Source organism: Eretmochelys imbricata, chromosome 8 (genome assembly GCF_965152235.1).
Source record: "Eretmochelys imbricata isolate rEreImb1 chromosome 8, rEreImb1.hap1, whole genome shotgun sequence".
Lineage (NCBI taxonomy): Eukaryota > Metazoa > Chordata > Testudines > Cheloniidae > Eretmochelys > Eretmochelys imbricata.
Window position 1 is genome coordinate 108,246,343 of NC_135579.1, and position 15,259 is coordinate 108,261,601.

Below are 15,259 nucleotides of genomic sequence, written 5' to 3' on the forward strand. Positions count from 1 at the left end.
TCCTTTCCTTTCCAGACCACTAAAGAACACAGGACCTAGTACAGATCCTGGGGCACCACAATGAAAACTGAACATATCATCCCACTGTTTCCTGTCTCCTTCACAGATCCTGATCCCTCACTTTGCCTCTCAGCCCTTGACATCTTAGCAGCCTCTTGCCAGGGACTTTGTCAAAATCTAAATTATGTTAACTAGTTAACTAGTTTGCTCTTCTATCCACTACTTTATTAACACTCGAATTCTAATAGCGCAGTGAGTCATGGTTTTCCTCTGCACAAATCAAGCTAGTTAGATCAAATCATATAATCTTCAGGTGTTTTATTATACTATTTTTAATAATCATTTTGACTTGTTTAGCAGGCACAGATGTGAGGCTTATTGGTCTGCAATTCCCTGGATCACCCTTGGAGCCTCTTTAAAATACAGATGCAATATCTTGCCACCTTCCAAATCTCTGCTACAGCAGCTGCATTTTAAATTCATTTGTCCCAAATCCCAAAAAGCTGCCTGGTCAAGGTGTCAGCTCTGTAAATACGTCCACCTGCTTCTTCTCCATGCCTGCCCCACACGCCTCGCAGGCTGCTCACTTTGTTCCCACTGCCCCACAGCGTTCTCCCTCAGACTCACCTGGTTCCTGGCCTGGGCAGGCGTCCCAATGGGGAACCCTAGCCGGAGAACCATGCAGGGAGCTTTGGAGATGATCCGCACCACATAGAATGAGGAAGGAGCTGGATCCTCAGAGCTGGAAGAGGAGTTAGTCACTGACTGGGCAGCAGGGAGAATGGTCTAACCAGGCAGCATGGCCTTGGCAGAGCTCTTGCTGCTCTGGAGCCCAATGCAGAGTGGATGCTCCTTCCCCAGCTGCGAGGTCAGAGAGTTTCCTGCCATGGGCGAGCTGCAAGCTGGGTTTGGAGTCATTCAGAGATTTCCACTGCAAATGGGCAGCAGAGACAGAACCAGCGCTGGGGTCAGCCAGGAGGAGCCAAGCAGGCCCTGCTAGCAGGGATCAGCCTGGACTATTTCCATTGCACAGCACAAGAGGAGTGCAGACAGCTGCTGAGTCAGATGCACTCCAGGGCCCCAACAAGAGAAGACAGAGTACTGCCATGGGGGTTACAGCTGAAAGGCTTCCTGGCAAGAGGAGGGGCTGTCTTATGCAGACGGGGCAGAAAGGGGGCCAGGAGCAGAGAGGGGAAGAGGGCTCTGGCAGCGCACAGAAGCTGGGGAATGTGGCACACCTGAATGGCAGTTCCAACAGCGCATCAGCCATGGTGTTAGTGTGCAAAAGGAACCCTGACTCCTTCCCCACCCCTGCCAGGCTCTCTATGGAGCACAGCGGAAGCAGCACCCTGCAGTACAAGGAGCCTCTCACCTGGGCATCAGTTTGACATAGGAGTAGCCTTCCACCAGCACAAAGCTGCTCCAGTCCCGCAGCAGGGAGGTGAGCGCTGAGTGGGAGATGCGGCACTGGATGGTGCTGTACCGGCCATTGTTGCCTGGTGTGTGCAGGTGCTTTGGGACGGGTCTGTGGAACACACCAGCGAGTCACTAGCCCAGCCCTCCTGTCTGCTCCCAGCATGGCCCAAGAAGGGCCCCTGCAGAGCCTCTGGCCCACTCACCTTCCCTCACGAGCCTGGGCGGGATCAACCTGCCCCCACCCCATACACACACACAAAATGGCTGCCACCAACTCCTCTCCTGCTGTGCTGTCTGGCTCTGCCACCTCTAAGGGAGTTCCACTGTTCCACTGTCACAGGAATCCTGCTCTCCCCCTAGGCCAATCTGCTACCTCCCCCTCTGTACAACGGAGATAGCATTACCTACCTGCTTCCCAGGGACCTAAGGGGTAAACCTTTGATCAGGGCTGGGGATTAGCCACACTGATCCTAACAGGGCGCCCTCCCCTCCTTGGCTTCAGATGATCTCAGGGTGGGCAGCAAGCCAGCTGTTGACTGCACTGTGTCCATATGAGCCAATGGAGCTTCGCAGTCACCTGCCATAATGTCAGGACATCCAGAGTGAGATTCCCAACTGGCCCCGCTCCTGGAGGCTCCAGCTCTCCAGAGGTTCCTGGCCCTGGGCTCTGCCTGAGGCAGGAATCAGAGCAGACTCCTGCAGTGTTTTACGGAAATGAGGGCCATTGTGAACTGGCAGCCCCTTTCTCAGCAGGACACAACAGGCTGTACCTGTCCTTTGATACCCCTGGAAGAGGCCACAGCCCCACTATACTGAGCCCTGGGCTACACCAGAGTTAGGTTGACGTAAGGCAGCTTATGCTGCCCTAACTATGTAAGCATCTACACTAAAATGTCGCTCCCGCTGACGTAACTCGCCCACTACGTGACTTAACTCCACCTCCGCAAGAGGCTTAGGTCAGCGTAGTTAGGTCGACCCAGTGTCAGCGTAGACACTGCCTTGCTTACATCAACCATTGCTGCCTTTCAGAAGCCGTCCTGTGATGCCCCACACTGACTGTACAATCGGTGCAAGTGCTCCTGGGGAGGAGACGCACCACTGACACACGGAGCGTAGGGTGGACATGCACAAGTGATTCAATTCCAGCGGCGCTGTACATCCGTATAACTTAGGTTGACATAATTTTGTCGTGTAGACACACCCAGAGCTTCCCCAGCCCGCAGGGAGGCCTACTGAGCCACAGGGTGAAATTCCAACTGGGAGGCCCACAGGAGACCCTGCAATCAGATTCTCCGGCAGAGACAAACCCCGAGGGCACCCAACACTCCCAGGAGCTGCCTCTCTTCTCCCCTCCCCCTCCAGCCAGGATGCCTTCCCAGCCTGCAGAGGGTTAATGCACAAACAGCAGGGTCTCCTCCGGCTAGTGGGCCTTCCCATGCCTGAGAGCCAAGCCTATTCTACCTGCGCTGTGCAGCAAGCAGCCACCTTCCAGGGCCCTCCTGTGCACTGAGTAATCCTGCGTAGCCCCCTTCCGTCAGCGAGGCAGCTCCTGCAGGCTCTGGCTGCAGAGCCAGGCTCCCGCTGTCCCTAGGCTGCTTCCCTACCCACTGCGACTCATCCAGGTCATGGCTGCCCTAGCCCCACCACGGACGTACGTGTCATGCTCCAGCATGAGGACAATCCGATGCATGTGCAGCCACCGCTGCCAGAAATTAGCATCCATGGAGAGAATGGGCTTCCAGTAGGAGGCAAACTGCGAATGGCTGCAGTCAGAGCCGCTGTGCTGCAGGGACAGCACCTGAGAGACAGAGCGAAAGAGCTGGGGTTACAGAGATCAGTAGCAAGCTGTTGGTTTCCCCACGGAGAAGGTCCAAGCCTCCCCGGAGTCTGAGCCACGCAGGCACCTAGCAGGTGGGCTGAAGAGCATTACATTGTCTCTGGGGAGAAGTAATGCTTTCAGCAGCGTAACTGAGCGATGCAGCCCCTGACAGCCAGTATGGGCTTCCACACAGATGGGAAGGTATCCATAGACACACCAAGGCAGGCTGAGCCTGCGACACTCCTGCCCTCTCTAGTTGGAGTGCACCTGGAGCACACACTGCATGCTTGCTGGAGAACACTCTGCACATTGCCTAGAATGGGAAGCCTGCTGTTCACCGCAGGGACTTTCCAGGAGCAGCAGTCTGTGGAGCAGACACCCTAAGCTGGCACCCTGGAGTGCACAATGCTCGGGAAAGGACATCAGGGAAGGGGTGGTTCACACAGCATCACGCGGAAGTGGAGCAGTGCAACTGTTAGCAAGGAGAACAGCCTGTGGGCCGTCCCTGTGAGGCACAGTTACCACAGCAGCCACCCGCATGGATCAGCCATCTGACACCAGGATTCAGAACAGAAGGGCACCTGTTCCCAGGGCTCTCTGGAAACGGGGAGGTGGCATACCGGGGTGGTGGAGCCTGGTGGGATGTAGAAAAGGGGCACTCCGTTCTTAGTGCTCTCAGGGATGGTGAAGTGCTCTGGAACGGTGTCAAAAGACTGCAGGTGAACTAGCATCTGATCGGTCTGGTTGATGCTGCAAGACAAAAGCTACTGTTAACTCTCCAGGGCGCTCCCAGCCAATCTAGCACTCAGAGCTGTGCTGTTAGGCCAGCTGGGGGCATGTCCTTGGGGGAAGGAGGATTCCCCCATGCCCGGCAAAGGACACACTAGAGGGAACCCGAAAGCAGCAGCCCACCCCCCCAGGCGAGAGAGCTCAGCGACAGCAAGGAAAGTTAGGAAAGGGCTCGGCCAAGTCCTTCCCTCACAGGTACAACAGGCAGGGAACAACTGCGCAGAACAGGGGTAGATGCCTCTGCAGAGCTCGGGAACACTGGGCAGATGCCCACAAGTCATCTGGGATCAGCCACACACCCCACCTACCTGAGAATCACCCACAACTCTGACCTTCAGAGCAAGGCAGCATTGCGGGGTGGTGCCAACCTCACTGGGCACAAATCCCCTGCTCACTGCCCAGCCCCTCCCAATGCCTGGGGTCTGGTTAGATACAGCAAACAGACCAGGGAACGAAGAGCTGTCGGCTCTGGGAATCCTACTGCCTAGGACACAAGTCAGTTCAAGTCCCTCTTCCCAATTGTGTCACCGCAACTGGCATTCCTCTTCAGGCCACCCCCACTGGGGGGCTCAGGTGAGCACGGCAAGGGGGTGCAGAGGCACCCTGGAGCCAGCAGGTACTGGGGTCAGACTATGAGAGCGGCAGGGAATGGCCAGGCTCACCTCTGCAGCGTGTTCCAGAAGCGACGGATCACTGTAGTGCGGTACAGGCTGGTGATAGGCTTCCTCATGGTGCAGCTGATATCATGCAGGATGTCATAGCTGCCCTCCATTGTCACCTCCACCCAGGCACTGCGCTTGGAGGGGTCCAGGGGCCATCCCGCCACCGCCAGGTATTCTATCCGCATGTTGTGCTTCCACAGCAAGACCAGTTTCACCTCCAGCTGGGAGCCGCCTGCGTGGGGGGAGAGCAGGGCAGTGAGGGGCTGCGGTCAAGCTCCCTCCCACGCCATGACCCAGCAGCATCACCTCTTGCCTCCAGACGCAAGCGTCACCTGACATGGGGCCCCTGAACAGGTATGATGATTCCCAGAATCCTTTGGGTGGGATGGTCCCTCTGCTCCATGGGGTCAGGGCTGAACTCAGCACCCCCAGCCTGCCCTAAGCACAATGCACCCAGGCTCTGCTCTGACTCCCCAGCGATGGGGACTCCACAACGCCCCCCAGCAGCTTGTTCTGGCAGCTGGGTGGGCCATCCAGCTAAATGAGCCCCCTCCTACTTACCCCGGCCTTTCCCTTCAGCCATCGCGGCCTGCTCTGCACCCCACAGCACAGGAGCACAAGTGGGCCCAGGCCCACTCAAATACCACTCTGAACTGGCAGAGGCCACTCTGCCCTGTACACGTGTCTTCCTGGGATAGCTCAGTGGTTTGAGCATTTGCCTGCTAAACCCAGGGTTGTGAGTTCAATCCTTGAGGGGGCCCTTTAGGGATCTGGGGCAAAAATTGGGGACTGGCCCTGCTTTGAGCAGGGGGTTGGACTAGATGATCTCCTGAGGTCCCTTCCAACCCTGATATTCTATGATTCTATGATACCCCCAAACACCTTCCAATCACACGCTGAGCGAGGGGACATGTGGTTCATTCTCTCGCGCACGCCCCCACGAGGACAGAGGTGTTTATGCAACACAGCCTTTTGCTGGGGAACTGTTTTGAAATGCACACGCTGCTGTGTGCATGTCACAGACATGCACCTGGCCTTTGGAATGAGAGGCCAGTTCCTAGGGCAGGCTCAGACCCGCCAAACAGAGCTCTGTCTCCTGCACAAATGAGCTTTCCCCTTGTGAAGGAAGTTCCATGGTGCCAGAGGAGCAGAGTGGTCAGTCAGAGGCTTCATCCTGGAGCTCTGGGCTCTCAGACATGCTGGGCTAGGCCATGGAGCACTATGCACACTAGGACCAAGACCCTGCCCCTAACTCAGCAGTCTATAGGCAGCCAATGCAGAGTGTACGACAAATGTGGTTTGCTCACAGTATCCCGTACTGGTGAGGAGACACGCTGCGGCACTCGGTACCAGCTGGAGTTCCCTGATGGCTGACAGCCTTCATGTCACGCTGGTCCCATCTCTCCCCAGACATGCCTGCCCCAAAGTGAACAAGCCAGCCTGCCCCATGGGCTGTTCTCCAAAGTCCTTCAGCTCTTTGGGGCCTGCTCCAAGCGCTCCATTCCCTCACCTGCCAGAGTGATGGCAGCGCCCAAGGAGGGCCTGGCTGGGCCAGGGGAGCAGAACATCCATCCCACACATTAGCCTGTGGAAGCAACCCAATCGAACGGGTCATCGCACTGCCGACTCATTCACTCACTCCCCCACGAGGTCCCCAGTGCTGCACTGCTAGCAGGGCTTCTCAAACCTTTCCTCGGCGAGTGGCTGGAGATGCTAAGCCACCAAAGGAGGTAAGTCACTGGTCAGAAGCCAATCATCCCAACCAGACCTGATGCAGTGCTGCCCGCCTGAGTCTGCAGCCAGCCTCAGTTTCCCCCGCACAGCGCTACCCAGAGCAAGAGTGACATTAACTAGACTCTGGTCAGCAGCAGAGCAGCTGCCCAGAACCACACCCACAGCAGTGACACCAATGAGAAAGAGTCTGGTCAGCTGCATTCTGCTGCTGCCTAATAGCGAGGCATCCTTCTCCTTTGCGGAGCCTGTGCTGATTACACCATCAGGTCCAATTTTCCAACCATTTTATAATTCTGTTTTAAAAACTGTTGTTCCAACTAATTTACATAGTGCTAGTTTACATGCCAGAATTCCCAGGCACATCCTATGGGATGCAGATACATTTGCTGCCCTCTGAGCCTCTGGTATAGGTGTAGATTTTAAATAATAGATTGCAATTTTTTGTTAGCTCATATACTTCGTTCTGAAGCTCTTTCAGTACACCGTCTGGCCCAGGTGACTTGTCTACTTTTGATACTTCAGGCCCTGACAGTGCTTCATCTTTACTGTCCGAGAAGAGCAGGTATCTCCCCAACATCTTCTGAGCTGAAGACTGATACAAAGAAATAATTCAACTTTTCTGCTATGTCCTTATCCTCCTCATCTGCTCCCTTGACACCCAACTAGGCAAGCAGACACAATGATTCTCCTGCAGGCATCCTGTCTCTTCATATGCAAACGATTTCTTGATATTTGTGTTTGGCAGTCTGCTCTTCAAAAGTCCTGTTCTCACCTTAGTTTCCGCTGTACATTTCTCCTGCTGGAATTTATGCTTCTTTACTTAGCTTCACTAAAGCAAGATTTCCATTTTCTCTTTCTTTCTCTCTCTCTAGGTAGCACCAGGTACATTTATGGTGCTGAAATCCTGCCCATGCTATCATTTCTGCAGCCACTCACCTGGCTCTGCTGCAGCCACTGCTGTGCTGGCAGGAGTGCAGGCAGCTTAGGTAATGTAAATACAGCGCTACCTGCTGGCAGCCACTCTCTTTGCATCAAGTGCTACTATTTGCACCTTCCTAGTCTGCAGCCTTGGTTCAGTACTTGTGCCCATATCAGACCTTGCACCGATGTCACCTATGGGGCACCCCCTCACCCTGTAGCTGCTCCCCACCTCTGAACTGTGGGTATCGCCATACTGTGAGACAGGATTTGCCTAGCAGGCACACAAGCACCATGCAACTGCACAGGGCAATCCTGTGCATGTGCCATGGAGAACAAGCTTCTTCCTCAAGGCCATGGTTTCCTGTCCTCACCCCACTGAGGCTGGCCAGACTAAGGCTGTGTAACTGGGAATGGAGCCCCAAGTCACAGAACGGCATGGCGCACGCAGGTCACCTTTGGTGATGTTGACCTCCCGGATGCTGTAGCCCTCACGCAGCCGGACAGAGACTATGCTCACGAGGTCTGCATGCACCTCCTTCTCAGTGTGCTTCTTCCTCCTCATGGCCAGAGCCGGGTTGCTACTCGCGGACACCAGGTGCTCGTTGAACAGTCTGTGCTGGGACACTGCAAACAACAACAGGCACATGGGTCACGCAGCTCCTCCACTCCCCAGCCTGCAGCAGGAGCCCAAGGCACTTGGGGAGTGCAGCTGTGGGACCCCTCCCTCCCAGTGAGCAGTACATCCCTCCAGGCTCGCTCAGGAAGGGGCAGGAGAGGCCTGCTGGTGCAGAGGAGCTATGTAACAGGGTGGGGGCCCAGCCTGAGCACATGATGTGACAGGCGTGATAATCAGGAGCAGCACAGCAGGGTTATGCATTTAACCAGACAGGAATGGCAAGGCCGCTGCACTAATCCAGCTGCAAGCTTCTCAGGCAGGGATTCATTTCCCCTCGTCCCTAGGGAGTCTCATGCCTACCCCAGGTGCTGTATAATGACCAGTTAGCAGGGCCCTGACAGCCTTCGCTGCAAGGTTTAACAACTAACAGCTTTTAAATAGCATCAGATGCCCACAGCACCTCCCCCTGCTTCCTTCAGGCCACACCCCCTCTGAACCACCCCCACAGACAGCAGGCACTTTCCAAGAACTGCTGATGCTTCCGAGCCTTAAGGCCAATTTTCAGTAGACGCAAACTGTCATACCCCCCCCCCGGCATCCTCAGTGGCAGCACCCACATGCTGGCATTGTGGCCATTTCTCTGGGGACCATAATCTTGTAAGCCAAGTTCCCATGTGCAGACATGGTCTGGATGTCCTCTGCAGAGCGCAGCCAACCAGGTCAGCGTTCAGAGAGCCTCCATGTGCAAAGGGGCCAGTAAGCGTTTCCTCACCCTCACTGTACTCCCGTGGCAGCAGGGATTGTGCTCAGGCTTCCACACACAATCCCCTTTGGGCTCAGATCAAGCCTGGCTGGGTAAGCAAGCTGAGAGCAGGGGGCAGAAAGGCACGCTAGCACCCAACTCCCCAGCTAATGCTCCCTAAAGCACCATGCCCCAGGAAGGGAGCCACAGAGATTCCACTCCAGTAGCGTTCAGAGCCTCGAGGCGGCCTAGAATTCTGCAGGCCTTGATCACATGCTCTGATCCACTGAGCAGCATGCTTGTTAAGCTGTCCTCCCCAGACCCGAGCTCTCAGGGCTGCTGGAGAAAAGAGGACCACTCCCTTGCCTAGTGTGCACTTCAGTAGGTAGGAGGGGCTGGAAAAAGGCTCTCCCCACTGCCTCCCTCACCCGCTGCTATTGGCAACAACCAGGAAAGGGAAGGGGACATTGATGTATCCAGTCCCCACTGCACGAAGGAATTCCAGACCCCCCATCCGACAGAGCAGGACATACATGCTCTCCTCACCACAGTAATACTCTGGGTTCAGGGACTCCCCAGTGCGCAGGAAGGAGTACAGCAGGAAGGCCTTGTGATACACATTCAGGTCGAGGCTTAAGGGATCCAGCTCAGGGCAGGTGGACAGGTACGCACCAAAAGTTGCCATGGCAATAAATTTCATCAGTTCCACATTGGGGACGTGGCCGAAGCTGCAGTCATATGAGTAGACTCCGCCCACCTGAGAAGGAGCAGGAAAGAGATCCATGTGAGACAGAGCAAAGGAGGGGAGAGGAGAGAGACAAGCACAGGTAAGCTCCACTCCATCCTGCTTGGGGCGAGTGAGTATCAAACCCATTGACCCCAAACAGGGAGAGCGCATACCAGCACCCACAGCATGGTGCCTCCGCTGGGGGTCAGTGCCCCTGTCCTGGATTGGCATCCCCGTCCCCACTTCCCACCCCAGACTGGCATACCTACAGACATGGTGCAGCACCCCACCCCCACCCTCCGCCTCAGACTGGCATACTAGCATACACGGTGCAGTCTGCAGTGCCCTGGCTGCCCCCACCCCAGGCATACCTGCACAAAGGAGCAGGCCACAGTGCTACTCCGCAGCTGGTTGAGCAGAGTCTCACACACAGCCACATCCGGGACGCTGGTCACACCATCTGTGATTATGATGATACCTGGGGATAACAAGGCACCATTTCAGAGCACCATCCCCCATTTGTGATCAGACTCCCCACCCTACGCCCCCAGGGCACTCGCTGACTATTTGCATTACCACACCATAATGGGATCATGAAATGCTGCAACCCAGAGCTGCTGCCCTGAAGCCTGGTCCTTCCCCCATCTGAAGGACCCAACATGACTCCTTGGGCATGCCCACCATGAGTCCAGGGCTAGAGGGATACAGACTTCCAGGCCAGGCTCCCTGAATCCCAGGAGGTGGAACTAACCTGCACTGGAGTTGGAAGGCAACAGCTGCAGTGCTAAGATCCCCTGTCGGATCATGCTGACGAGGCCAATGTCAGCAGTGACCATGGAGACACCGGGCTTCCTTCCAGAGGGTTCCTGTGTGGCACAAGAACTCTCCTGGCTGAGGAGTGACAAATCTACCTAGCAACAAGAAACCAACGAGACGCCATCAGCCACACTCTGACCCTGTTCCACTCACTCTTTTTGCAGGTCCCCTGGAGTCTAACAGCCCCATACATTACCCCAGCCCTAGTGTGATTTACCCGGTCCTATGCTAACCTTTAATCTTCTAGCCCTTCTCAATCCCCTTAATGTGACATTCCCCTGAGCTCTCACTTCTACTGGCCCCTGAGAATAAGGCTTCTACCTTACGGAGTTATATACCCAATATTCTGTCTGAGCAGAGCCTGGGCTTACTAGATCTCCCCATGGGGTGAGTAGAGGAGGTGATGCTGGGGCCACTAGACTTCTGCAGTCAGCACTAGGAGATGTATGGCTACACTGCAATTAGACCTGACAGCTGACTTGGACTAGTGGGGCTCAGGCTGTGGGGCTGTTTCATTGCAGTGTACACTTCTGGGTTCAGGCTGCAGCCCAAATAGGGTCCCAGAGCTCGGACTGACAACCCAGCCTGGAAGTCTACACTGCAAGGAAACAGTTGCACAGCCCAAACGCCAGTCAGCTGGCACAGGCCAGCCGCTGGTGTCAACTGCAATGTGGACAGACCCTAACTCCTTCAATCTAGTGCAAGCTGCAGCTGTGCAACATCTCTCACCGCGCAGACCGAGGTCTCTCTTGCCGGGCATCTAAGAAAGGTAGGTCTCTTTTGCCCTGTCTGGGGCACTGATCCTGGAGGCGCTCTGAGGACTCGGGTCGTAAACAAATGTGTACCTATGTGCTTAGATCTGTACAAGCAGAACAAGTCCTGTTACAAAGACTGATACAAATGCTGTCCAGTCTTTCCCGTCATTTGCCCAAAGGCTATTGTGGGTGAAAGAGGGTGTGTGGTCCTGGGGTACACAAATATTTGTCATGTAAAACCAAGAGCAGCCCTGGGCCCTTCTGGTCTGGGATGGCGTGGGACAGCTCTGCCAGCCTCATCCCATATAACTATTATTACCAGGTAAGGGTAAAAAACCTCCCCGGGCGCAATCAAAGGGCTGCTCTTGCCTGGGAAAGATACACGATCAGCAAAAATTAAAATCCCTCAGTGCACATCAATACCCCTTTAATTCATTGAATCCAATACAGTCATCAGTGTTTGCTGGCAAGGACACAGTCAACTGAAAATCTAGGCAACTTCAAAAAATAAAAAAAAATAAATTCCAATTCTAGCGTGTCCTCTGCTCCAGATCCTCCTGCCCAAGGCCACTGCCAGTTTCCGTGGTTTTACAACCAGTCAAATAAACCCAGCTGCTTAACTGTATAACCCCAAGCTAGGGTAAATATTTCCCACATGACCCCTCCCAAATACCTCTTGGTCCTGCTTACCTACTTTGGAAACCCCTCAGTCCACTTATCTCTGCAGCCATGTGCTGTTCTCTCAGCCACTGAACAAGGCTGTTCCTCAAAAAGGACAGACTCCCAGCTGAGGCTTATATAGCATGCCCATCTTAGTACAAGCCAGCATCCTATGAGCCCCTCCCAGAGGGGCAGGGCAGGGAAGCAGCCCCAGAGAGCCTAGATCTCTCCTCCAGTCCATCCATCACCTCTGCCTGCCTCACCTGGGGCTTGAGTTCATACTGTTGTTGGAGCATCTCAGCCACTTTATTCTCAAAGGCACACAGCTGTGTGTAAATTTGCTGCAGGAAGGTCTCTCTCTTGGTCTCATCCAGCTGACAGCCTTGGAATAGCACCTGAGCCAGAGACACATGGGAAAGACATTACCTTAGGGTTTTAAACAGCTACCCATCACAGTGGTATCTGACCCACTGACCCAGACACACACATGCACTACCCTAAGGAAATGCAGGGGAAACACAAGAGATGGCAGGTAATTAACTCATGACAAGAAAGGCCTCACACCAGCCACCTCTGTGTAGCAATCCTGGGAGCCACCACAACATGCACCTGTCAACCTCATTTGGGGGCAAGAGGTTCCTGCTGCCCTAGGAGTCAGGCAGAGGGAAAGGCACTGAACAGGAGGAAGTAGGGCTCCTTGTCCAAGCTCCTAGATGCCTCTAACTTCAGCCTAACATTCCTCAAGGCGGCACATTTGTTCTACTCTAACTCACATGCAGCCTGATCCAACTACCTGTTGATAATTGGCAGGATAAAGCCTGAAGTAGCCTGAAGCAAAAGAAAAAAAAATTAGGGTAGAGACTAGGGAAAAAGCCTGAGCAACTGGACAGTGAAGTCCACTGGTCAGGGAGATGGGAGCCCAATCACAGCAGATAATCCACACCAGGTCAAAGATGATGCTCTTACCATTTATATTACAGTAGTACCCACAGGCCCCAGCCAGGATGGGGGCTCCATCATGCTGAGTGCTGCACAGACCCAGAGTAAGAGACAGTCCCTGCCCCAAAGAATTTGCAGGATGACAGGGAGGGGAACATGATGCAACACACATGCAGAGAGTTCAGGAGATGATCGGCACACAACTTGCTAGCTCCATTCTCCTCCCCGAGATGAGTAACAGATTGGGGGAGAGGGAAACAACTAGAATATGGACAATTTTATTTAGATGAGTTGCACATATATATACACCCTTCTCCTCCCCACCATATGCACAGGGATCCCCATCTGCCCCTCAGCCCAGGGCTAGTTTCTTGAAGGCCTCATGGAAGAAGTGGGTCTTGAGAAAGGATCTCAAGGAGGAGAGGATAGTGGCCTTGCAGATCAATTCAATGTCACTACAGGAGATGCACTAGAACAAAGCACACAGACGGTTATGGGAGAACTGGACAAGCAAGCAGTCCAGGATGACATCAGTGACAGAGGGATAATGGGAAGGACAGAGGGAGGCATCCTCATTATGTTTATTACGGTCATGCCTAGAGACTAACCAGGAGTGGGGCCCCGTTGTGCAAGTACTGTATAGACAGAGTAATAAGCAGTCCCTGCCCCAAGCAGCTTACATTCCAAACACACAGACAGAAGACAGAGGAAAGGGGTAGAACACATCAGCAGGATGAGCAGAGCAAATGGCATGGTAGCACCATGATTTTTGAGGGTTAAGGTTTTGCTGGGAAGTGATGAGCTACATGGGTGCCTTCTGGCCCCACCAACCAGAATTCAGTTGTTTAAACGGGAACTGCCCTTGCATGTGTGGTTTACAAAGCGCCTGAGCTGTGGTCCAATCTCACTAGGAAGCCACCCAAAAAAGTGAATTGAAGAGAGTTCAAGTCACATTGGGGCAAAAGATATCCTAGATGTACTTCCCTTAATTAATGGCAGGCTGCGGCCCACAGATCCCCTTCTTTGCTTGGCATTGCCCACATATGCCAAATCTCAGCCTCCTGTCCACAGATACATAATGAAGCTGTGCCCACATGAGAGGAGTTGCTCCTTTATGGTCTAGCATTGCACCAGACTACAGGCTCTCATGAAGCAAGACTACATCATCATATAGCAGTGCTCAGACAACTCCTGTCTCCGCCTCCCTAGGATCTCACCAGCAACCAGGGCAACAAAAAGTGCTCTCACACAAAGAGGGGAAGGAGGTAGAACGTTACCTGATGGGACTGCAGGCCAATGATGGAGGAATATGCTTGGATGGTGACAAAGATCTCTGGCTGGTAGGTAATTTCTGAACCAGGAATTCGGAAGGGTTTTAGCAATCCCACTAGGCATCGGGAAAGGGCATGAAACACCTCATCAAAAATGATCTCCCCTGTTGAGTCATCCTGCAGAAGTACAAACAGGAAATTTTAGCTGTTCCCCCTGATGTAATTGACAAGGGTCCCTAGCACATGGAGTTACACCATACAGCCTTCTAGAAATACTCTGCAGAGCCCCAGCACGGGGAGGCGAACACTCCTGGGCCAGCTCCTAGCAGGCAAAGCCCATGCACAGATAATCCCTGCAAAAGGGGCAGGATTTTCCTGTAGGGATTATCTGTGCATGAGTTTTGCCTGCTAGGAGCTGGCCCAGGAGTGGCAGCTGGCCAAGTGGCAGCCGCTGGCACACACTGCTTCTACTGGGAGCCAACCTCTCCTGGCACACAGAAGGGAGATGCATGCTGGGAGTAAGTGCACAGGAGGAAGCCCTTCCAGAACAGAGATGGCAGCAGGAGCTCCTTGTGGGCAGAGCCACAGGGTACACAGGAAGAGGCAGGGACGCATACACTTACCACAATGCCTGTGGACGGGCTCAGGTCGAGCTCAATCACAAATCGGTACTGTCGTGCCAGGAAGGTGACCTGTGTGGAGGGCACTAGGAGATAGGGCCTAGGCCGGACAGACTCATGTGGCTGCCACCCATTTGGCAGGATGCTGAGAACATCCAGTTCATTATCTGACTTCACCTACGGGAGAAAAAAAACAGCAAGTGAGGGAAAGCCAGGCTTGCAGGGGAGCAAGAAAAAGAGGAGAAAAAAAAAAAAAAGAATTGGGCTAAAGCCTTTCACAGGTTCCCAAGGAGCAGTAGTGGCCAAAAGTCCTACAGCTTCTCTTCTACTTGGCCAAACTGCCAATGCCAGAGGGCACTGATCAGCACACAGTGCCACCCTGCCTTCAAGCCTGGGCACATGTACTCACCAGCTCTGACTCAGGCACAGCCCAAATGACTTGATGCAGGTGATTGAGGAACCAGGCTAGGCGCACGTTGCGGGAGATTCGATAGTCTTTCTTCATCAGGAGGAAGACCTGCCCTGCGTCTTCCACCTGCAGCAAAGAGGAACAAGTCACCATATCACTAGGGAGGAGACGACCAGAGAACACACCAGCTAAGCTGCTTATTTTTCTCCATTAACTAAAACCCTTCTACAGCAAAAAGTGCATATTTCTCGTCTCTGCAGATACATACTGCTTCTCCATCCTCACCCACCCACCATGCCTCATCCTGAGCCAAAGCTGTAGGGTCTGGGTCAGGGACTGTGCTTTGCTAGACGTCCATGCAGC

General features: G+C 54.0%; 1 protein-coding gene across 10 annotated transcripts in view; it reads right to left on the reverse strand.

Moving 5' to 3' along the window:
• The window catches only part of SZT2 (SZT2 subunit of KICSTOR complex), a 71,872-nt gene that overhangs the window by 55,976 nt on the left and 637 nt on the right, over positions 1–15,259 (reverse strand). For 8 of the 10 annotated variants that reach the window (XR_013346921.1, XR_013346922.1, XM_077825069.1 and 5 more), the window contains exons 2-14: positions 14,897–15,022; positions 14,491–14,664; positions 13,874–14,044; positions 11,921–12,052; positions 10,178–10,337; positions 9,798–9,904; positions 9,246–9,456; positions 7,795–7,965; positions 4,687–4,918; positions 3,856–3,985; positions 3,072–3,214; positions 1,373–1,525; positions 628–742 (exon numbers count right to left, since the gene is read on the reverse strand). Coding sequence is in view for 8 of the 10 variants with exons in the window: in XM_077825069.1 (XP_077681195.1) it covers positions 628–742; positions 1,373–1,525; positions 3,072–3,214; positions 3,856–3,985; positions 4,687–4,918; positions 7,795–7,965; positions 9,246–9,456; positions 9,798–9,904; positions 10,178–10,337; positions 11,921–12,052; positions 13,874–14,044; positions 14,491–14,664; positions 14,897–15,022 (2,025 nt within the window). In the remaining 2 variants the exon portion in view is untranslated. Of the gene's footprint in view, positions 1–627; positions 743–1,372; positions 1,526–3,071; positions 3,215–3,855; positions 3,986–4,686; positions 4,919–7,794; positions 7,966–9,232; positions 9,457–9,797; positions 9,905–10,177; positions 10,338–11,687; positions 11,849–11,920; positions 12,053–13,873; positions 14,045–14,490; positions 14,665–14,896; positions 15,023–15,259 lie in introns of those variants that run through there. The other 2 variants (XM_077825070.1, XM_077825071.1) reach the window with 2 other exon arrangements.